The sequence below is a fragment of the Schistocerca nitens genome, chromosome 3 (genome assembly GCF_023898315.1).
Source record: "Schistocerca nitens isolate TAMUIC-IGC-003100 chromosome 3, iqSchNite1.1, whole genome shotgun sequence".
NCBI classification, from domain to species: domain Eukaryota; kingdom Metazoa; phylum Arthropoda; class Insecta; order Orthoptera; family Acrididae; genus Schistocerca; species Schistocerca nitens.
Window position 1 is genome coordinate 887386719 of NC_064616.1, and position 24875 is coordinate 887411593.

Genomic DNA, 24875 nt, shown 5'->3' on the forward strand with positions numbered 1-24875 from the left:
CCGCGGCTTGGCCTTCGATGTGTCCACACATGAATTCTAATTTTGCCTGGGTAGGCCATGACGACGGTAATGAATTTGTAAACTGCATCACCCAGCTCTTCGCATGCATCGACCCTCCATTATCTTTGAACTTCTGGAATTTTAGTATCGACAGGAAGTGATTCTGATCAAAATCCTGTCCGATCCTCGCACTGGTGTTGTCACTCGTTTCCGATACTTGCACGTCTGCTGAGTGTCCTGATCTATCTTGCTGATAACTGTCATGTGCTACATCTGTATCACAGTGGAAGTGGCACTCCGAATTCACTCTCCTAAGTGGGCTACAATTATTGGAGCTTTTACTAGGTGTTTCTGCGTGTGCCTTGTTAGTTCTGCACTCTGTCACTGGGCTAGAGCACGGCGGGCTTTTCCTCGGAGACACAATTCTGTGTACTCCATCATTGGTATCCGAACGCGCAGTGCTCGTGTGCCCGTTTCACTCTAGTTTTGCTATCCGACTCTCTACTTCTTTCATTCGTTTCGTGATATTCGTAACCGCAATATTACCTTGAGTTTTTAAGAACGCTAGGGATTTTGCGTGGGCTTGTGTCGCACGTCGCAAGCGACCTGCAAGTTGAGAAGTTACTTTTGCGATTTTCATTGCCTCTGTTGCTGCCTTTTTGGCTAGGCCTGCTACTTTTTGTGCTACCACTGACATTTGTTTTGCTTCTCCACATTTTTTCTTTATTCTTAGTAATTCCCCACGAATTTCCCCTATATGCGAAATTATAGTCTGAGTGTCCTTCTTACGCTGTTTCTCATCTTCTTCTTTCATTGATCGTAGGAAGCTCAGTATTGGGTTAATGTCATCTTTTTTATCCTCGTCACATATGGGCGATGTAACTCTGGACACCTGGGCGCTAGAGCTCTGACGTGACCGAGCTGGCCCCTGTCTGCTCTCGTTCGTTTGATTATAAACTTCTGCTGCCGTCTCGACCTGTGTGCCTGTCTCTGTTTCATCCTCTACCTCACTATCATAATCACGGTCGCGACGTTGCTCTAAGATCGCGTCCAAATCACCGTCCTCATCAATGACCCTGTCGTCCTGTCCTGCTAAAATATGCCCATCTCATCTCCGAACCTATCCCCGTCAGTAACGTGCCCCTTATCCATTATAGTATCCACTTTTGTTTTAGCTTCGCTCAGTAATAGTCGTGCCTTACTTCTCGTGATCATTCATGAGAAACAAAATTTATCTAAAATACACAGTAAAAATAATGTACTCCCTGTATTTTTACACATAGACATAAAATTTCAACAACGCTGTTCCAACGCTGTAATTACATGCACAATTTGATGTGGTACAGAATCCGCACACAAATCCGACAAAGTGAGATGTGGTATGGACACCACATCAACGAAACACAAAAAACAATGAACAAAAAAAAAAAAAAATTCACTGAAAACAAAAACTGTAATCATGCGCCGCTACTTAAAAACTAATCGCGGAACTACAAGAAAAAGAACTTGGGTATTAATTATTAAAAAAAATAGAGAAAAAGAATTTGAATGTTCCTACTAAGAATACTGTTAGCTTATCAGTGATTCACAGGAAAGATCCGAGGCTAAGGGTCGCCATTTTATGCGAGGTGCCGGGGCTAGCAGTGTATTTAACACTAAATTCTTCTAGAATCTTCATATATAAAGGATGCCCTAAGCCCCCCCTATTCTAACTCTGACTTTTGCTGTTGCACATGGATTAAAAAGAAATGCGAACTGACTGTAATCGACCCTGCAAGTGGAGTAGAAAAGAGTTTGGGACCTGCAATAATTTAATTTGATAAATAAGTTAAATACAGGAAAGTTTCATTAACGTAGTGAGAAATGATAGGGTTGCTCTACCAATTAACAGAATGAAAGTTCTGTCCAAAATAACAATATGATTTATTATAACTCAAAATAATAAACAAAAACACATGAAACATTTACAATACATCAAATTGGCTCAAATTGGATACTCAAATAAATGCTGTGAAGGTGAAGTTGTCCCTAAACTAGATTGTGACATTTATGATGAAGTGGTATGTGGAGCCAATTCCTTGCAACTCAAATCTTAAGAGAAACACACAGCCAACCCAACATTAATTGCTGCTACAGTAGTGAGAATTCAGACAATGAACACCCAAGGCAGAACAAAGTTAGAAAAAGACGAACAGGCGCGATCTGCTGAGCTCTGATTAACACCTAGGAAAATCCCTATCTGCCGGTGCTGCGGACATACATTACCAAACTGTCTTCTTAACTGCAAGAACACGATCTGGCGTACCGGAGGCGATGGCTGGTTGCTTCGACGTCGACAGTGGCCGTGGTTAAACGTTCCAATCAGCAACTCGAAAACCGGCGGAAAATTCCACTCTATTGCTGGAGCACTACCATTCCACCAATGGAGATTCTTGGCGCCAATTTCTGCGCTGATTTTGCTACGTCACGGAGCTATGCCCTGAGCAAGCCAATCACAGTTACTATTTTGCAGAAAGCGCGGGAATTTTCCCGCCACAACTGTCTGGGTACACAAGTCATTCCCACGCCTCGCTGGTAGCCCGCCACAAAGTGTTTTCGCTAAGTTTCTGCAAAGTAACGGAACCTTCAGGCCCCTGCGGGCGTGTCGTTTGACAATGTCGGCGTCTGGAAAGCATTCACTCGACTCCCTCACACCCGTCGGCTTACCCTTTCAAGATCAGCAGAGCCTGCCTGTCACCGGACCACCTGGGTGACGAGAGACGCTGTGTGGGAAGTCTGCGCGGGAAGGAATAGCATCTTTTCACCGCATGCAATTAGAGAGGAAAATCGTAAGATAGAAATATGAGAGGGGGCTCATGCCACCTCTCAATCTTACATCTCAGAAATCAACTAGAGTAAAATCTCAATAACAGAATAAATAACATAGCTGAACGTACGTGGGTGGCTCAGATGTAAAGTGCCAAACTACAGATCTAAAGGCCAGTCTTACGATTTTTATCTGTCAAGTTGCTTCATGGCTCAGAGTCTATATTAAACTGTAAATGACTGGGTATATCAGTTCAAAGGTCAGAGGAAGGCAACAGCAATAGGGCCATGCCTAGGAAAGCACTGTGGATGGCAAATTTACCTTTTGTTTAGCTGAAATGAAAATGTATTTAGCACGGCAACAGCTGACAAGACCGTGTGATATTCCTTCATTGATGGAACCAACAAATACTTCACAACTTGTTTTGTACCGTATATAGGTACAACTATTTCCCCAAGGTGAAGTCAGAAGTACCACAAAATAACTCAAAACTTATTTGAAAAGAAAACCTCAAATTTTTGTGACGGCTCCCAAACCCAAGGTCCTCAGCGGTACTTTTGGGGCAGCCACCACAAATTGTATAAAGCGTGGGTAGTGACCAGGATGTAGCTATGTGTGTTGGCCGAAAAATAATTAATGACAAGAATTGCGCCAGCTAGAATGAAGAGATAACTTATCTTTATTTCTGACGAAACGTGCACCAGTAATACAAGTCCAAGTAATATCCAAGAGTAGTCCGAGCCTAGTCGAATACAATATCAAATATCACACTGCAATGGCTCCGCTATAAGCTCCACGAAAGGCTAGCAATAGACAATCGACAATGGACTGTCCGTCTCGGCGCCAGCGCTCCTCCTTATGTGCAAAAGGCATAGGGCGCTGCGGACCCGAGCTCAGCCATGGCGCGACCTCTTCCGTCGGCGGTAACGCCCTGAGACGCCGACGGCCGCGACAGGAACTGTGGCCAGCGATGTCACGGTCAGGGCGCGCGTGCGCGAGTTGGTTGGGTCCGTGGATACAAGAGAAATCTCTGATCAAGCACATTGATTCCCACTCATCCAGCACCAGATAATCGAGGAAATACTAAAAATGTACAGTTATACTCACGGAAGCATTGTTTAGTCACAAATCTAGAGACGTATGCCTCATATAGTCATTACCCGATACAGAATTATGCCTCATTTAGGCATTATTCGGTACAGAAGTACATCAGATATCGATTAATGTAAGAGTTATTAATATGCGCAGCACGTGGAATTCGTGTACGGGCCACAGAGTAGTGTGTACGAGATTGTGAATGTGGTGTAGTGTGGCAGGCCATGGAGGAGCGGTGATCGCTGAGGGCGCGGCGATGCGGGAGCCGTGACTTCTACTACCACTGCCATGGCGGAGGAACCCGAGGTCATCCCACCGACATTCTTGCAGAAACTGCTGTTTTACACCACTGCGTTCTTCATCCTCCTCGGGACTTTCAGCCTCTTCGCCTTCCTCTTCCTCGTGCCTTTCGTGATCGATCCGGCCTTCACCACAATCTTCATGGAGTTCGACACGAACCCGGCGTGGTGTCAGACGGTCGACACGCTAAAGCAACAAGGTGTGTCCAACTGCACCTGGAGTTCGTGCCGCGAGGGCTGCACCAAGGAGGTGTACGAGTGCACGCAGATCCGGGTAAACTACAAGCTGAGACCATCCGAAGGGGAAGAGGGAGGCGAGGAAAGGAAGGCCGAGGAGGACGGAGACGCGCGGGTGGAGCGCGCGCTGCGCGATTACGAGTACTTCGAGCCGCAGAAGGAGGAGGACGACGAGGCCGACTTCTCCGGCGACGAGGACCAGCCGCTCGAGCCGCGCACGGGGCTCATGGGCAACGACTCCGAGTGGTACTTCACCTTCGCCAAGCTGTTCCCCAACGTCAAGGGCTGCGGCTACCCGCCGATGCTCAACTGCACCATCTTCGTCGGACTGTACGAGACGCCCGGAACCAACTTCTCGTGCTACTACAGCAAGGTGGACCCCGGGCTCGTCATCAGTGACCTCGACATGCACCAGGTGTACATGAACCTGGTGTACGCCATGGCAATCCCCATACCTTCCTTCATAATATCCGTCATCTACCTGACGTTCGCTTACTTCGTCATCTACAACGAAGAACCGGAGGAAGCGCTGGTGGACGGAGGTGGCGACGCGGACGTGGACGGCGAGGGCGGCACGGCGACGCCGCTGCCCCCGGCGTTGACGCCCGCCAGCGACGCCTTCCGGGAAGACCTGGCCAGCTTCGGCCACCAGCTCAAGGTCGCCATGGCCGACGAGCTCAGCCGCGAGAGCGTGCCCGACGTCGTCGCCAACTCCACATCCGTCCCCGGGTGAGTCTATACACTTCTACAATTTTTTGGTGGCCCTAGGACACCTTCTTTCTAAACAACTTCTTTCATCACTAATTATAGTACGTAAGGGTTATTAATCTTTTTTTCGTGAACTCAAATCATAAATCGCAGCTAACGGCAGTTTTACTTGCACGGTCCAGCAGCATTAATGTGACCACCCGTTAGAAGTCTGGATATCCACCTTTTGCAGTGCGGACGTGCAGGAAGAGGGTTATGGAAGGTACTTAGTGGGATGTGGAGCCACTCCAGTGCCGTGACCAGCTGCAGTAGGGTTCACTGTTAAGGATCCTTAGCCCAAACAACCCAATTGAGGTAGTCCGACAGATTCTCACTTGGGTTTTAATCCGGAAAAGAGGACGGGGGAGGGAGGTGGGGAGGCGTTTGGTGAGCAGGCCAGTAATCATGCTGGTGCTCTTTGAGCCATGAACATATACTGTGACACTTTTCATTGTCCTACAGTTAGAAGCCACCTTACTCTGCTATTCACAATAAAGTCCCTGGCAGAGGGTTCAATGAACTACCTTCATGCTGTCTCTCTACCGTTACACTCTCGAACAGTACGCGGGAAAAACGAGCACTTAAATTCTTCTTTGCGAGCCCTGATTTCTTTTATTTTGTCGTGATGATCATTTCTCCCTGCGTAGGTGGGTGCCAATAGAATGTTTTCGCGATCGGAGGAGAAAACTGGTAATTGAAGTTTCATGAAATGATCCCGTCGCAACGAAAATTACCTTTGTTTTAATCATTGCCACTCCAGTTCATGTATCATGTCTGTGACACTGTTGTTGTTGTTGTAGTCTTCAGTCCTGAGACTCGTTTGATGCAGCTCTCCACGCTACTCTATCCTGTGCAAGCTTCTTCATCTCCCAGTACCTACCGCAGCATAAATTCTTCTGAATCTGCTTAGTGTATTCATCTCTTGGTCTCCCTCTACGACTTTTACCCTCCACACGGCCCTCCAGTGCTAAATTGGTGATCCCTTGATGCCTCAGAACATGTCCTACCAAGCGATCCCTTCTTCTAGTCAAGTTCTGCCTCAAACTCCTCTTCTCCCCAATTCTATACAATACCTCCTCATTAGTTATGTGATCTACCCATCTAATCTTCAGCATTCTTCTGTAGCACCACATTTCGAAATCTTCTATTCTCTTCTTGTCCAAACTATTTATCGTCCATGTTTCACTTCCGTGCATGTCTACACTCCATACAAATACTTTCAGAAACGACTTCCTGACACTTAAATCTATACTCGATGTTAACAAATTTCTCTTCTTCAGAAACGCTTTCCCTGCCATTGCCAGTCTACATTTTACATCCTCTCTACTTCGACCATCATCAGTTCTTTTGCACCCCAAACAGCAAAACTCCTTTACTACTTTAAGTGTCTCATTTCCTAATCTAATTCCCTCAGCATCACCCGATTTAATTCGACTACATTTGCTTTTGTTGATGTTCATCTTATACCCTCCTTTCAAGACACTGTCCATTCCATTCAACTGCTCTTCCAAGTCCTTTGCTGTCTCTGACACAATTACGATGTCATCGGCGAACCTCAAAGTTTTTATTTCTTCTCCATGGATTTTAATACCTACTCCGAATTCTTCTTTTGTTTCCTTTACTGCTTGCTCATTATACAGATTGAATAACATTGGGGAGAGGCTACAACCCTGTCTCACTCCCTTCCCAACCGCTGCTTCCCTTTCATGTCCCTCGACTCTTATAACTGCCATCTGGTTTCTGTACAAACTGTAAATAGCCTTTCGCTCCCTGTATTTTACCCGTGCTACCTTCAGAATTTGAAAGAGAGTATTCCAGTCAACATTGTCAAAAGCTTTCTCTAAGTCTAGAAATGCTAGGAACGTAGGCTTTCCTTTTCTTAGTCTATTTTCTAAGATAAGTCGTAGCGTCAGTATTGTCTCACGTGTTCCAACATTTCTACGGAATCCAAACTGATCTTCCCCGAGGTCGACTTCTACCAGTTTTTCCATTCGTCTGTAAAGAATTCGCGTTAGTATTTTGCAGCTGTGACTTATTAAACGGGATTGGAAGTATTATATTCTTCTTGAGGTCTGAGGGAATTTCGCCTGTCTCATACATCTTGTTCACCAGAATGTAGAGTGTTGTCTGGACTGGCTCTCCCAAGCCTGTCAGTAGTTCTAATGGAATGTTGTCTACTCCGGGGGCCTTGTTTCGACTTAGGTCTTTCAGTGCTCTGTCAAACTCTTCATCTACATCCTCTTCCATTTCCATAATAATGTCCTCAAGAACATCACCCTTGTATGACCATCTATATACTCCTTCCACCTGATAGAAGTCGAAATAACCACCTTTTGCAGTGCGGATGTGCAGGAAGAGGGTTATGGAATGTACTTAGTGAAATGTGGAGTCACGCCAACTCCAGTGCTGTGACCAGCAGCAGTAAGGTTCACTGTTAAGGAGCCTTAACGCAAACAACCCAATTGAGGTAGTCCGACAGATTCTCACTTGGGTTTTAATCCTGAAAAGAGGAGGGGGGAGGGAGGGGGGAAGGCGTTTGGTGAGCAGGCCAGTAATCATGCAGGTGCTCTTTGAACCATGAACATACACTGTGAGTTGTGTGACAAGTTTCATTGTCCTACAGGTAGATACCATCTTCCTGAGGAGTAACAAACTGCATATACATCTACATCTACGTGATTACTCTGCTATTCACAATAAAGTGCCTGGCAGAGGGTTCAATGAACTACCTTTCCACTCTCGAACGGTACGCGGGAAAAACGAGCACTTAAATTTTTTTGTGCGAGCCCTGATTTCTCTTATTTTATCGTGATGATCACATCTGCCTACGTAGGTGGGTGCCAACAGAATGTTTTCGCAATAGGAGGAGAAAGCTGGTGATTGAAATTTCATGAGAAGATCCCATCGCAACGAAAATCACCTTTGTTTTAATGATTTCCACTCCAATTCACTTATCATGTCTGTGACACTATCTCCCCTACTTCGCGATAATACAAAACGAGCTGCCCTTCTTTGCACTTTTCCGATGTCATCCGTCACTCCCACCTGATGCGGATCCCATACCGCACAGCAATACTCCAGAATAGGGCGTAAAAGTGTGGTGTAAGCAGTCTCTTTGGTACACCTTTTGCACCTTCTAAGTGTTCAGCCAACGAATCGCAGTCTTTGGTTTGCTCTACCCACAGTATTATCTATGTGATCGTTCCAGTTTAGGTTATTTGTAACTGGAATCCCTAAGTATTTAGTTGAATTTACAGCCCTCAGCCCGCATCTCGTGGTCGTGCGGTAGCGTTCTCGCTTCCCACGCCCGGTTCAAAAATGGGTCAAATGGCTCTGAGCACTATGGGACTCAACTGCTGAGGTTATTAGTCCCCTAGAACTTAGAACTAGTTAAACCTAACTAACCTAAGGACATCACACACATCCATGCCCGAGGCAGGATTCGAACCTGCGACCGTAGCGGTCTTGCGGTTCGAGACTGCAGCGCCTTTAACCGCACGGCCACTTCGGCCGGCCCCACGCCCGGATTCCCGGGTTCGATTCCCGGCGGGTCAGGGATTTTCTCTGTTTCGTGATGGCTGGGTGTTGTGTGCTGTCCTTAGGTTAGTTAGGTTTAAGTAGTTCTAAGTTCTAGGGGACTGATGACCATAGATGTTAAGTCCCATAGTGCTCAGAGCCATTTTTTTACAGCCCTCAGATTTGTGTGCCTTATCGCGTAATCAAAATTTAGCTGATTTCTTTTAGTACCCATGTGAATAACTTCACACTTTTCTTGATTCAGGGTCAATTGCCACTTTTCGCACCATACAGATATCTTATCTAAATCATTTTGCAAGTAGTTTTGATCATCTAATCACTTTACAAGACGGTAAAGAACAGCATCATCTGCAAACAATCTAACACGGCTACTCAGATTGTCTCTTATGTCGTTAACATAGATAAGGAACTATAGAGGGCCTATAACACTTCTTTGGGGAACGCCGGATATTACCTCTGTTTTACTCGATGACTTCCCGTCTATTACTACGAACTGTGACCTTTCTGAGAGGGGTGAACATTGTCCTCAAGGATAGATACATACTTGTGTTGATCCATTGCGCCTTCCAGAATGACGAGTTCATCCAGGAAATGCCACGAAAACATTCCCCAGATCATAACTCTCCTTCCTCCGCCCTTCCGATGACTGTTGCATGACTGTACATGCCAGAGGCCACCTTTACAATGGAGCACAGAAATTCCAGTGTTCGCCGCCATAGACTACAGTCAGCAAGGGTGCATCAACCAGGCGGGTAGCATTCATCTGACGCTAGGTTAGGAGAGCCCTACGTCATAGTGACATAGGCACGCGTCATCATGAGTTTCACGAGTTGTCCTATCGACTGTTGTGTGCATTCTGTATATATCGACTGTTGCGTGCGTCTTGAATCTGCATTGTTATTTGTTTATGTGCTTTCATTGTCCTATTGTCCGGTGTTGCTAGCGTGTACGTCGTTCTGAACATGTTCTCCAACGGTGATGAGGGAACTTTCGATCAGATCCATGAAGATAGTCTGAAAGATTTCACTATCTTTCTTAGTTGATTTACAACACGAAGGCAAAATTACATGGAACTAGATGGTTTAATGTTTCTAGCAACATTCGGAATTATCTTCAGAACCACTTCAGTTTCTCAGTTTAACGTTTCTGCCCACATGAATTATGTACAATTCATTGGATTTTATAAAAATACGAAACACTTTAATTTCTTCCTATTTCACGTTTTTATACACATGATTTATTCAATATAAATCGGATTGAAAACGTGACTAGACACTTTTTTAACTTTCGTTATGGTTATGATTCCTTCATACAGATATTCGTTACGTTCACGAAACACACAATAACACCCCACATTCTTTGCATTGCAGCTTAATAATTAATTGCTTCACTTTTCTGTCCACACGATCGTTATGGCTCCTTCGCACAGACATTAATTATGTTCATGAAATACACAATAACGTCGCAAATTGTTGGGATTACATTTAACAATTCATTCAGCTGGGATGAGCATATCACACAACTCCTGCCACTTCGTTTGTACACATGTATTTACATTTAGCTTTGACGTTATCGGTACAAGATCGATATCCGTACTCATTTGGTTGATTTAGGTTATTTACGTCACGATGACGTAGCGTTACGTCATTATGACGTAGGGTTCTCCTCGCCTAGCGTGAGATGAATGCTACCCCTCTGCGGATGTCCATTTGCGGTATTGGCATGTGTAAATTCCAGTGTTCGCCGCCATAGACTACAGTCAGCAAGAGTGCATGAAACAGGCGCCTGCTACACAGGTCCATATGAAGCAACGTTCTCCGAACGGTCGTTGAGGAAACATTGTTAGTAGCCCCCTTCGTTCATCAGGATGATGAGATCCTCAACAGCTGTATGTCTATTCGGTTGTGCACATCTCCCAGCCATCGTTGACCCCTGACATATATGGCCCGTGGTGAACCACAGTTGTTCAGAGCCATTTTTCCATGCGCGGTGTACTTTCAACACTGCGGCACGCAATCAGTTTACATACTTAGCCGCTTCGGAAATGCTTCCACCCTTGACCCAAAAGCCAATCATCATGCCACAATGGACATCAGATAAATTGTTCCGTTTACGCATTACGACAAAAAATGGTTCAAATGGCTCTGAGCACTATGCAACTTAACTTCTGAGGTCATCAGTCGCCTAGAACTGAGAAATACTTAAACCTAACTAACCTAAGGACATCGCACACATCCATGCCCGAGGCAGGATTCGAACCTGCGACCGTAGCGGTCGCTCGGCTCCAGACTGTAGCGCCTAGAACCGCACGGCCACTCCGGCCGGCCGCATTACGACAACGACTGCGTTGTTTTCCTCGTCCCTCCTACACGTTTTATATTCCCTCAACTGTTAGTGGCGCTATCTGCCGTCCGTGATTGGTTATTGCACGTTCACATCGAACGTAGGAGGCGATCGTATTAATTTGACTAAACCGTGTAAAAGACATGCTGTCAAATCTCGTTGTGTACACCTTCTCGGTACTTTTAAAGTCGTGTGTCTAAACAAGACTCTTGCTGGTGAAATTCAAGCTGGCTGATTTGAGGGAGGAATTAAAATGGCAGAAACGATTAACTCAGTCACAACGTCGTGGGAAATGGAGAAAAGTTCGGATATGCAGTGTGACTGCGTGATGATGTTAAAAACTTCCATGGATTATGCTGAAGGGTAGATGCATCAACTGTAGGTACCTGACCCTAGTTCGGAAACGACCGGTATAAGATACTGTATAAGCGAAAATCGTTGTGATACCTCTGACACTGGAATACAGGGTATGTCGCTTGGATCCGGACAAATGAAACTCTTTTTAAAAAACAAATTTATTAAAATAAAATACAAATGATAATGAAAATTCTTTTGCATATAAGTAGTGTTATCTTTCAAGAGTAACATTACTCGATGCTACCCACTTCAGCTGCAATGACTGCCTCCAATCTTGTCCTGAAGCGATCGCACGCACTCTTTAGAACAGCGCTGTCCATATTCGCGAATGCTACTTCCATAGCGGTGCGTAGAGATGTGACATTAGGGTGCCTCGTCTTGTTGGTAACGCATTGGACTACGGTCCAAGCATAGTAGTCGAGGGGGTTCAAATCCGGGCAATTCAGGGCCAGAACTCCTTTGACCAGAACATGTCAACGTTATCCGAGAGCCAGTTTTGGACTAAATGGATCGTATGATGTCCTCCTCTGCCATCTCACGCATTGTTCGCTGACGCCATTTTCCTCAGAGACTGATCCGGGTTCTCCCAAATCAGCGCTGAGCCTTTCGATGGCTGCCTCAGTTTGCGACACGCGTTTCCTCGAATGAGGTTTCCTCGCCGGGATAGCGGAACGTTCCCCATACTTCTCCGAAGCATTATACTTGAGCACAATATCGTAAACAGTTGGTCTCGGGCACCCGAAGAATCCAACTATTTCAGTGGACGAACGACCAGCGCGAAAACTTCCGATAATCGCTGCTCTTCGGTTGTACTCCACACTTGTCCGTAACATCACGGCCGTTTTCAGGTCTGACTGTTTACTAGATGCCTATAGCTTTCAAGAACGCCAGTTGCGACCTCCGGCGGAACTACGGTATGGCGGGAAATTCAAATTGAAATCTGTCCCGATTTAAGCGCCGCACCCTGTACATGCTGCAGAACTGTTTTTTCTAAGATTGTGGGGTACGTAACTTTCGGAATTGGTAGTATGGATCAAAACAAGAAAAAAATGTGTGGCAAACATGTTCTCCGAAACGCATATCTTAAAAGCTGTTGGCACTTGTTGAATATAATAGATGTGTTTAACAGCAGCGAAGATGAACAAGTGCTCACAGCCCTTAATGTATGCTTTCTAGAGCCCATATTTGCTGAACATTGTGACTTGCGGTCAATAACATCTCTTCCAAATATGGAAACCAAAGAGGTTGCAGTAGAAAAGGAAAAAATGTTCAAATGTGTGTGAAATCTTATGGGACTTAACTGCTAAGGTCATCAGTCCCTAAGCTTACACGCTACTTAACCTAAATTATCCTAACGACAAACACACACACCCATCCCCGAGGCAGGACTCGAACCTCCGCCGGGACCAGCAGCACAGTCCATGACCGCAGCGCCCTAGGCCGCTCGGCTAATCCCGTGCGGCGCAGTAGAAGAGATGTGTTTCACAGTATCGAGGTTGAACAAATGCTCATAGCCCCTAAGGTATTTTTTTAGAGCCTTTGTCTACTACTCATTTTATTTATTTTTTTGGTCCATATAGCCACCTCCGGAAGTTTCCTACCCTACAGTCTTAGTAACAACTATAAATTTTGACTCGGTCGTTTCTGGACTGATACATTTACTCTTCTCCATCATCCCTGAAAGCTTGTAATATTTTCCTCCCTGAAAGCTTGTAATATTTTCCCGGAATCGCCCTGTATATGAAGAGTGGAAATTGAAAACGTTCTACGTGACTTTTTTTTTCACAAAATGCGTTTTTAGTGGTATTATGATCTCGGTACTCTGTTGCATGTCCCAAGCCTTGATCCAGGTGTCAAATCATGGAGAAATTGTGTAAAGCATGCGTTGGTGAATGCCGCATGGTGTTTGTGCCAGGTAGTGCTTCTCTCTGGAAGTCCAAAATGTGAAGATATGAGAAACGGTTTTTGTTGATTACAGTTCTACTAGTTAAAAACCTACTGCTCTATTTCTGTACTCGTATTATTACAAATAAAACATAGTGCCTCAGCTTCACTGGTTCTTTGAACAAAATCTTTCTTATTGGCACTTACACCCGGTCAGTTTCCTGGCATGGCGTTTAAGGCGTTCTTAATAAAATATTTATTTTAAAATTTCTCCTATTACATTTTGCGGTGATGCGATGAGCAGCATACGGCTGTGGCATCAGAATACCTTCTCAGTTTTTGAGGTACAAACAGAGGTATATTTGGTTGCAATGTGAGTATAAAGAGACAGTTGTGTAGCAGAAGGAAAGTCCAGTTTACCGTCTAGCCAATACTGAGATCATTAGATACACAGTGCGAGCTCAGTTCTACAGGTATATGGCAAGGGAGCGTACCGAATAAGACGTGCCATCCTTTACTTTTAAGTTATTTCCAGAAGCCATGGATAACCTACTTCAGCGTATTAGTACCGTGCTGCTACCGGATAGGAGTTCAGCACATTGACACACCGGCAACTGGTTTGGTGGTTGGGTAATGGGACCATTAACAATGTTGATTTGGGTTTACTTGCTGGCCCTAGTACCTCTGTTGAAAAATGTGTACGACACGAAAAATGAGGGCAGTACCTTTTGTTCGCGAATTTTCCATAAAATCCATCTCCTTTAACACTAGTGTTAATGCAGTTTGCCTTCTAGTATTCTTTCCATCTTCATAATTTCAATTACCCTTTCGTGCTTTATAGCTTATCGATGGAAAGACCTTTCATTCCGGACGACGATTGCTTAAGAACTTCTACACTGTACGTTTCTTGTTTCGTCAAGTGGCATTTGTTTGTGTTCTGTCTCTCGCAATGAAGTATAGAATAACGTTTTCCTTTGTTTTTCCACCTTCTCTTTCATACAAGATTATAGCGCATGTTGGTTCCGCTGTCAGTCGAGCGGTAGTGATTGTACACCTGAATACAAATTCTAATATATTTTTGTCCACGTCATCTTTAAACGGAAGGTAAGACGCCAACTGCAGAATCGTACCACGCTGGATCTATAATACTGGAACTTTAATATTTATGGAATATTTCGTCGGTACTTAGACGAACATAGACATTTTAAAAACTTAAACACACAGTATTTATATTCCTGAATAATATTTGTTTAATAGTTGGTTATCAACCGGTTTTCGGCTTTTTGAGCAATCCTCAGATAACTTGATACTAAAGAAATACTCTGCACAATATCAGTGAGCGTTCATAGCTGTACAGAAATTATATTTCAAAGATTTGTGACGTTTTACGACTGTATATAGATACAAAAACACAAGCATAATTATATTCACAAAGAAAGTCTAAAAAAATAATTCTTATATAACTTTTACCCAAGGGTTAAAAGTATAGGAATGTAAAAGCCACAGACGTTGTACAAGTGAGTAATGGTGCATGGAAAAACTGGTGAATTTGATGAACAGGCTGAAAAACGGGAGGGAAGGGGGAGGGGAAGTAAGTAATTTACGTATTGTGGGCAGTGAACAGCTATAACAAGCATATTATGTCATGGTGAGGAAAATATTAAATGGATGCTGCCACTTTTAGTAAGAGTGAATAATGAAACTGTATTTGGTCATTAAGTACCAGGTCAAGATACTTTGATTCGTATTCATTAATAGTCAGAATTTTGAGGATGGTAGATTTCTGTCTTCAGTTCCTCCATGAAGAACATCAAATTTAACATCATAAGAATGACATTCATTCAGAGCGTGTTAAATATAGGTTGAATCTTTCTTTCTCAGTCTGCAGTTCCCTCATGCTCAGTAAGTCTAGTAGTTAAGCCCTACTTGATTGATCTACATATAATTTGCCACACAAATTGTAGGAAATCCTTTGAGTTCCACTCTGTCTGAAGATGGAATCTTGTCTTTAATGTTGAACAGAATATGGGCAACACTACTCTTAGTATGAAAGCCTGGTGTACACAGGCTGAACATCAATAAAACCGACAAACTGCAGGGACGGAAATGGAGGAAATGATGTCCTCTGAAGACATGTCCGGAAATACATCGTTGCCCCGGTAGATGGTGCTGACGAACGTGCCGTGTGTTCTCGTGTGTCGCAGGCTGTGCGCTTGACGAAGCGTACTGTTGCAGCTGAACGATCAGGGGAACAAGCCGAGGTAGTGTCTGTGTAAGGCCAAGTAGATGGAAACGGTCGAGAGGTATCACGGCTATACTAAAACAAGTACCCTCACAGACACCAACCAAATCACACAACATTTCCCTTCTTGGGCGTTTGGGTGATCATGGGTGCTTTCAGACAGACGAACGTGCAGGGAAACGTACACCAGATTTGGAGGACTGGGTTCTACAAGACACTGACACGAACCCCAGTACAAACTCCAGCTATGTGGCCCGCCAACATGGTGTTGGCCAAAGTACGATTATTTGTATCCTGCATGAAAGCCACTACTAACCCTATCACCTGCGATCCCATTGAGAACGCTTTGAACATCTGTTGTGACGTGGATGTGATGCGGCCCTGTAGTGTGTTCCGGGATGATTTGTTGTTATACACACCTCGATCGCTTCCGGAGACATGTTCATAGGACCTTTTTCCTCCATTTCCTGCCAGGAATCCGTCCCTGCAGTTGTCGGTTTTATTAATGTTCACCCTGTATTTCCTCGATTTCAATTTCCTGGCAAGTAATTGGGATGTCCTACCTACATAGAGCATGGGGGCTCATTTGCTATTAGTATGGTTTAGTGCTTTCTGAGGAGTATTGTTGTCCCCTGTCTCTCCTTTCTAGAGAGTATGTTGTCATTTAGGTAGGACTATAACCATTGCTGTTGGCTAGTTCTTTAATTATTTTCATTTCATTTTCAAAATCTGACTTGGTTTGTGGTATAGATAGTAGACGGTGTGCCATGGAGTGGAAGGCTACATGTCTGTGTGTCATGGGACGCTGGGAACTGGCATGTATTACTATGACATTAGAAAGCAACAGCATTGATTTAATATATACAGGTAGTAAGTAACTCCTACAGACACATTCTGAACTTGTGCTACGTCTACATACATCCTCCGCAAACCACAGTATGGTGCATGGCGGAGGGAATTTTGTAGCACTAATAGTCGCTTCCATTCCTCTCCCACTGGCAAATGTAACGAGGGAGAAACGTCTATGTGCCTCTATATGATCCCTAATTTATCTTATCTCTGTGGTCGTGCTGCTGGCGGCAGTAAAATCGTTCTGCAGCCCGCTGATAAATCCGGTTTTCTAAATTTTCTCAGTAGTGTTCCGCTAGAAGAACATCGTCTCCCCCACTCCCGCCTCCCCTCCCCCCCCCCCCGGACTCACATTTGAGTTAACCAAGCATCTTCATAATACTAGCATGTTTATCAGACCTACCGGTAACAAGTCTAACAGCACGCGTCTGAACTGCTTCGATATCTTCCATTAATCCGACCTGGTGGGGATCCCAAGCCTCCGAGCAGTTTCAAGAACGGGTCGTGCTAGTGTTCTACACGCAGTCCCCTTTATACATGAATTCTACTTCCCCAACGCTCTCCTTATAAACCAGTGACGAGCATTCACCTTTCACACTACAATCTTTACATGCTCCTTCCTTTTCATATCGCTGTGCAATGTTACGTTTCGACATTTAATCGACTTGACGTTGTCATGTAGCACACTACTAATTCTGTACTCGAACATTACGGGAATGTTGATCCTACTCATCTGCATTAACCTACATTTTTCTGCATTCAGAGCAAGCTGCCATTCATCACACCAACTAGAAATTTTGTCTTAGACATCTCGTATTCTCATACAGTCACTCAAGGAAGACACCTTGCCATACGCCACAGCGTTATCAGCAAACAAACACAGGTTTCTGCTCATCCTGTTCATCAGATAGTTCATGTATATATAGAATAAGAAAGATTCTATCACACTTCCCTGGGGCACTCTCGATGATACCCTTGTCTCCGAAAAACACTCGTCGCCGAGGACAATGTACTCGATGACAAATTGCCTATTGGCTTCTGTGTCGGGTTCTTCGGCCGACGTTTATCTAATGATTTTACTGACGTTTCGCCAGCACGAGTGGCTGGCATTGTCAGAGCTTCACCCTCCATTGCCGTTGGTGCACGAGTGGCTGGCATTGTCAAATCTTCACCCTCCATTGCCGGTGGAGGGTGAAGCTTTGACAATGCCAGCCACTCGTGCTGGCGAAACGTCAGTAAAATCATTAGATGAACGTCGGCCGAAGAACCCGCGACAGAAGCCAATAGGCAGTTTGTCAACAAGTGGCCACGAAAGCCTTAACAATTTTGAACGTACTGGATGCTATTACTTAACAAATTTTCGATCTACTCACATTCTGTACGCTCTGATCTTCTTTAACATTATGCAGTGGGGCACCGTGACAAACGTTTTCCGGAAATCTAGGAATATGGAATCTGCCTGTTGCCCTTCATCCATCGTTCGCAGGATGTCAAGTGAGGAAAGGGCAAGTTGAGTTTCGCACGAGCGATGCTTTCAAAATCCATGCTGATATTTGTACAGAAGCTTCGTACATATCTTGGTTGAGATAACACGTTCCCTATGCTGTTCATAGTAGCTTACCAGCATTCCTGTTGTCCTATTCATTATTAGACCTACTCCTGCAATACCACTTTTTGATTTTGTATTTTTAACCCCACACTCTCCTGTCACCGAACTTAACTAATTCCCAACCAACCACTTTCCCTTTTTAAACCCCCTTAACCACCTGCCTGCTTAAGAGATCTAACATTTCAACTTTGTGACCCTTAGAATACCAGTTCTGGTTTTCCTGATGACGTCGTCCTCCTCAACAGTCTCGCCACGACGGTCCAAAGGGTGCTAGTTTACCTGTGGAATATTTTACCGAAGAGCATGACGTCATCGTTTAACTATACAGTAGAGCTTCATACCCTGAGGAAAAATAACAGCTTTAGTTTCGCCTTGCGCTGGGCCGTTCACAGTACCAGCACAGCCCTGCCTGGCTAGCGTTACAATGCCAGATCAGTAAATCATCGAGACTGCTGCTCCTGCAACTACTGAAAAGCCTCCTGTCCCTCTTTAGAAACGACATGTTTGCGTGGTCGCTGCGTAGATACCCCTCCTCTGTGGTTGCGCTTACGGTACGGCTGTCTATAACGTTGAGACACACAAGCTTCGGCAAGATCCGTGTTGCATAGGGGGGATGGCTCGTTCATTTTACTGAATGAAAATTACCACAACGTGATTAAGTGAACTTAAAATAGCCTTGCCGAAAATACAAGGAGTTTTCTGGGAGAAATGTATTAAAATTGTATTTGAAAAACGTGGTTCTGTATGATCAATCCCGAACTTCCTAGGAATCTTTGGAAAATTTATGTGGAATACTCTTCTAAAAGCAATTTAATGTCGTGCTCTCAACATAATTTTCCTGAATTATTTCACAGTATGAATGCTGATGTTCTTTTTACAGTTTGCATGTTTGCAACTAGAAATCTTGTAAGCGAGTAAATAGACTGGGATGTAAGTGGAGGACCCATAAGCTCGCTGAAAAGAAATCTGCGCTGTGGAACAGCACCACATATGGACATGGTTCCTCGCTTTTTGAATGAAAAGTATTCTTTGTACCGCAATTGATTTGTCCCAAAATATTCTAATTACATAGTGGTTCCGCGACTCCATCTAAAAGAAAATCTTGAAAAAATAGACGAGATAGAAAGAAGGTTATGGGATAAAATACAGACAGACTGACTTTCATTTTTAGAGTGGAGTGATGGTGGAGTCGGTAAGCACAACGAAATTTTTCATTTCTAATTTCCTCCGGGCGTTTTCCATGTCGATTGGTCACCCGCTGCAAGTGATCAGCTTTTCTGGGGTTTTAGAGGCCTGCTAAGTTTGGTTTTTTTTTTTATACACACTTGTCACTTCTTGAGACAAATAATAGACGAGAGCTAATCACAAGCCCATTCATAGCACAAAAACGCACCAACATGAATGGGGAATATCTCATACATTATTATCAAAATTTTAACTTAAAAATAATATCAACGCAGTTCCAAAAGCCAAGACGAAAACTCACAACGGCCAAAAACATATGGGAAGAATTCCAAATAGATCACACAATCATAACAAACAAAAATACAAGAGAAATTCCGAACGTGAGAACAAGGAAAGGATTCTTAGAGTTCGACTGTTAATTGCTACAAGTAAACATTAAGCCAATCCCAAGACAGAAAGACAATAGAGAACAAAATTATAAAACCAGACCCAGACAATAAACAAAGACAAAGCTATTCAAGAAATTAATCAAAATACAACAGAAAATTGGGCAGACCTCGCGAAGGCAATTCTCAATGCAATGCTTTGGGATGAATTTCCTGGAAAATGCCAACATTGATGGTGGAACGAAACTTGTGACCATGCCATGCCTCCTGGCATGGAAGACGTTTAGCAGTGACAGAAAAACATAAACATGGAAGGATTTCCACAAAATCCAGAAGCAGTCCGCGAAAGATATTAGAAGAGTGAAACAGACATATGACAAAAGTAAACTAAATAAAATCGAGGACGACTTTAAGAGAAATGTGTGCGTGTGTGTGGTCTTCAGTCCTGAGACTGGTTTGATGCAGCTCTCCATGCTACTCTATCCTGTGCAAGCTTCTTCATCCTCCAGTACTTACTGCAACAAACGTCCTTCTGAATCTGCTTAGTGTATTCATCTCTTGGTCTCCCTCTATGATTTTTACCCTCCACACTGCCCTCCAATGCTAAATTTGTGATCCCTTGATGCCTCAGAACATGTCTTACCAACCGGTCCCTTCTTCTTGTCAAGTTGTGCCACAAACTCCTCTTCTCCCCAATTCTGTTCAATACCTCCTCATTAGTTATGTGATCTACCCATCTAATCTTCAGCATTCTTCTGTAGCACCACATATCGAAAGCTTCTATTCTCTTCTTGTCCAAACTATTTATCGCCCATGTTTCACTTCCATACATGGCTACACTCCATACAAATACTTTCAGAAACGACTTCCTGACACTTAAATCTATACTCGATGTTAACAAATTTCTCTTCTTCAGAAACGCTTTCCTTGCCATTGTCAGTCTACATTTTATATCCTCTCTACTTCGACCATCATCAGTTATTTTGCTCCCCAAATAGCAAAACTCCTTTACTACTTTAAGTATCTCATTTCCTAATCTAATTCCCTCAGCATCACCCAACTTAATTCGACTACATTCCATTATCCTCGTTTTGCTTTTGTTGATGTTCATCTTATATCCTCCTTTCAAGACACTGTCCATTCCATTCAACTGCTCTTCCAAGTCCTTTGCTGTCTCTGACAGAATTACGATGTCATCGGCGAACCTCAAAGTTTTTATTTCTTCTCCACGGATTTTAGTACCTACTCCGAATTTTTCTTTTTTGTTTCCTTTACTGCTTGCTCAATATACAGATTGAATAACATCGGGGAGAGGCTACAACTCTGTCTCACTCCCTTCCCAACCGCTGCTTCCCTTTCATGTCCCTCGACTCTTATAACTGCCATCTGGTTTCTGTACAAATTGTAAATAGCCTTTCGCTCCCTGTATTTTACGCCTGCCACCTTTAGAATTTGAAAGAGAGTATTCCAGTCAACATTGTCAAAAGCTTTCTCTAAGTCTACAAATGCTAGAAACGTAGGTTTGCCTTTCCTTAATCTTTCTTCTAAGATAAGTCGTAAGGTCAGTATTGCCTCACGTGTTCCAATATTTCTACGGAATCCAAACTGATCTTCCCCATTGTTGGTTTCTACTAGTTTTTCCATTCGTCTGTAAAGAATTCGCGTTAGTATTTTGCAGCTGCGGCTTATTAAACTGATAGTTCGGTAATTTTCACATCTGTCAACACCTGCTTTCTTTGGGATTGGAATTATTATATTCTTCTTGAAGTCTGAGGGTATTTCGCCTCTCTCATACATCTTGCTCACCAGATGGTAGAGTTTTGTCAGGACTGGCTCTCCCAAGGCCGTCAGTAGTTCTAATGGAATGTTGTGTACTCCCGGGGCCTTGTTTCGACTCAGGTTTTTCAGTGCTCTGTCAAACTCTTCACGCAGTATTGTATCTCCCATTTCGTCTTCATCTACATTCTCTTCCATTTCCAGAATATTGTCCTCAAGTACGTCGCCCTTGTATAGACCATCTATATACTCCTTCAACCTTTCTGCTTTCCCTTCTTTGCTTAGAACTGGGTTTCCATCTGAGCTCTTGATATTCATACAAGTGGTTCTCTTTTCTCCAAAGGTCTCTTTAATTTTCCTGTAGGCCTATCTATCTTACCCCTAGTGAGCTAAGCCTCTACATCCTTACATTTGTCCTCTAACCATCCCTGCTTAGCCATTTTGCACATCCTGTCGATCTCATTTTTGAGACGTTTGTATTCCTTTTTGCCTGCTTCATTTACTGCATTTTTATATTTTCTCCTTTCATCAATATTTCTTCTGTTACCCAAGGATTTCTACAAGCCCTCGTCTTTTTACCTACTTGATCGTCTGCTGCCTTCACTACTTCATCCCTCAGAGCTACCCATTCTTCTTCTACTGTATTTCTTTCCCCCATATGTGACAATTGTTCCCTTATGCTCTACCTGAAACTCTGTACAACCTCTGGTTTAATCAGTTTGTCCAGATCCCATCTCCTTAAATTCCCACCTTTTTGCAGTTTCTTCAGTTTTAATCTACAGCTCATAACCAATAGATTGTGGTCAGAGTCCACATCTGCCCCTGGAAATGTCTTACAATTTAATACCTGGTTCCTAAATCTCTGTCTTACCATTATCTGCAGAATATTCAGCGAAAATGTAACAGGTTATCAGCCTCCAAATACAGGCTTCAAAAGAACAGCCGGATCTCTGGAAGCAAATACTAAAGATGATGGCAAAATTCTTAAAAGAAATACGATGTTAAACTCCTCAACTGCGAGAATCCTAAAGAAAAATTACACTTCACGAAAACAATACCAAACCCAGATTCGAAACCGCCTAAGGTCACAGAGGTAGAGCAGATCGTAAACCAACTAAAAAACAACACAGCCCCATGTCTGAGATATGGAAACTAAAGAGCAAAATATCACAAAGAAAATTCATAAAATTCTCACAGAAATGTGGAACAGAGTGAAAATTCCTAAGGCATGGAAGAATGCCTTTAGGGCGACAAAGACGCCATTATCAGCACTTCACTGAGTTTGCACGAGGTCGTGTAATAGGGCCATGAGAAGGCGTATGTTCCTTCTGCGATATTGCAGAGAGACTTGGCAGGAATGTAGTCACTGTATATTACTGCTGACAGAGTGGTTCACGAGAATGTACGGTCGCAAGAAGGCCGGGCTTTGGACTGCCACGTGGCACTACCATCATGTTCGGCGTATGGCTCTGTCGCATCGCCACATCTGCAGCAGCTATTTGAGCGGCAGCTGACAGCACAGTGATACAACCAACTGTTACAAATCGTTTACTTCAAAGACAGCACCGGGCCACACGCCCCTTAGCGGGCATTCCACTGACCCAAAACCACCGCCATGTGCGACTTCAGTGGTGTCAAGCGAGAGCTCATTGGAGGGCAGGGTGGAGGGCTGGTGTGTTTTCTGATAAAAACTGGTTCTGCCTCGGTGCCAGTGAGGCCTGTGTTGGATAGAAGGCCACATGAGGACCTATACCCAACTTGACTGCGTGCTTGACACACCCGACCTGTACCTGGAGTTATGGCTCTGAGCACTATGCGACTTAACTTCGGAGGTCATCAGTCGCCCAGAACTTAGAACTCAGTAAACCTAACTAACCTAAGGACATCACACACATCCATGCCCGAGGCAGGATTCGAACCTGCGACCGTAGCGTTCGCTCGGCTCCAGACTGTAGCGCCTAGAACCGCACGGCCACTCCGGCCGGCCCTGGAGTTATAGTCTGAGGCGAGATTTCATATGGCAGCAGAAGCAGTCTCGTGGTTATCCTACGCATCATGACTGCAAAATGGGACGTCAATCTGGTGATTCGACCTGTTGCGCTGGCATTCATGAGGAGCATTCCAGAGGGTGTTTTTCAACAGGATAACTCTCGCCCACATTCCGCTATCGTAACCCAACATGCTCTACATAGTGTTGAAATGTTGCCTTGGCCATCTGTGTCACTAGATCAGTCTCCAATTGAACACTTATGGGACATCTTCGGACGAAAGCTCCAGCGTAATCTACGACCAGTATTGACCGACAGTGTGCAACAGGCTTGTAATTCCATGCCACAAACTCACATCCGGCGCTTATACAGCACAATGCACGCACGTTTGCATGCTTGCATTCAACATGTTGGTAGTTACACCGGTTATTAAAGTACCAGCATTACACAATTGCCATGGCTTATCTAGCAGCCTTGGATCTTGCAATGTTAATTACTCAAATATTTACCTAGACAAAAATATTCCCGAAATTTCGTTACACTACATTAATTATTTCTTGGCTTTCCAATTTTTTCCGTCAGTGTATTAGTCACCCCATAAAAGCGCACAAAGATCGCCTTGGAGGCCTGTAGATGGTGTACAACTGCTACCAGGCCGTCAAGTGAGCCTCCACTGCTGACATAAATGATGACAGTGAAGCGGTGCCTGTGTGCCAGTCGGTCAGTCGCACTCAGACGTGAAGATGTGAGAGAAGGGCAGAAGGAAAGTATTGTGTATGGACATACCCATGATCACACCGTGAATAAATTTACGCCATTTGTTGGTGTGTCATCGCGAACTGTCCAACGTGTTTGCAAGGGATGGTGTGCACTCGCAGACCGACAGGGTCTGGAAACGACTGTCACGCTTTGTCAACTGAAATTGGTGTTTAATCAGACAGGTACTGCAGCTGTCAGTGAATGCAGATCCGTCTCAATCACTTTGCGCGCAGACGTTGAAAACGGAGATGCATTTACTGCCAGCTGCAGTACCTGCATACGATAGACATTTGGGTCGGTAGCCTTGCTAAAGATTGTTGCTCACAAAGGCACGTACAATTGCTCACCACCAATGGGACAAAAAACACAAACTTGACAGTCACTGTCTGGAGTGTGTAGTATAATTCTAAGAGTGACGACGACGATTTGCAAGAGATGCAATTCTTCGAGTACATCGACGGCCTAGTAAGGAGTTTAACACGCAGTGGCTCAGGTCGGAGGCGGTTCTGTGACGTTTCTGGGTGTTTCTCGTATCATGATTTGAGCCCAATCGGTCACGTTACCGTGAACGTGAACAAGGATGTTTATTTCAACAATCTCAGTGACGTAGTGTCACCTTTTTTGGCGTCTATTGAGGATGAGAACGCTGCAGATGATCCTGTCTTCAAAGATGGCAGCAGCCGTGTTTACAGAGCTTCATGCATGCGCACACTCAGGTACCCTGTCGCATATCAAAGGGCGCGCTAACACAATCGAACTGAATCACACAGCAAATG

General features: G+C 44.1%; 1 protein-coding gene across 8 annotated transcripts in view; it reads left to right on the top strand.

Annotated features, from left to right (window-relative positions):
• Nucleotides 1-24875, top strand: part of LOC126248937 (protein tipE) — a 234590-nt gene that overhangs the window by 13983 nt on the left and 195732 nt on the right. For 5 of the 8 annotated variants that reach the window (XR_007545564.1, XM_049950445.1, XM_049950442.1 and 2 more), the window contains exon 2: nucleotides 4123-5166. Coding sequence is in view for 7 of the 8 variants with exons in the window: in XM_049950445.1 (XP_049806402.1) it covers nucleotides 4190-5166 (977 nt within the window). In the remaining variant the exon portion in view is untranslated. Of the gene's footprint in view, nucleotides 1-4114; nucleotides 5171-24875 lie in introns of all 8 variants that reach the window. The other 3 variants (XM_049950444.1, XM_049950443.1, XM_049950449.1) reach the window with 2 other exon arrangements.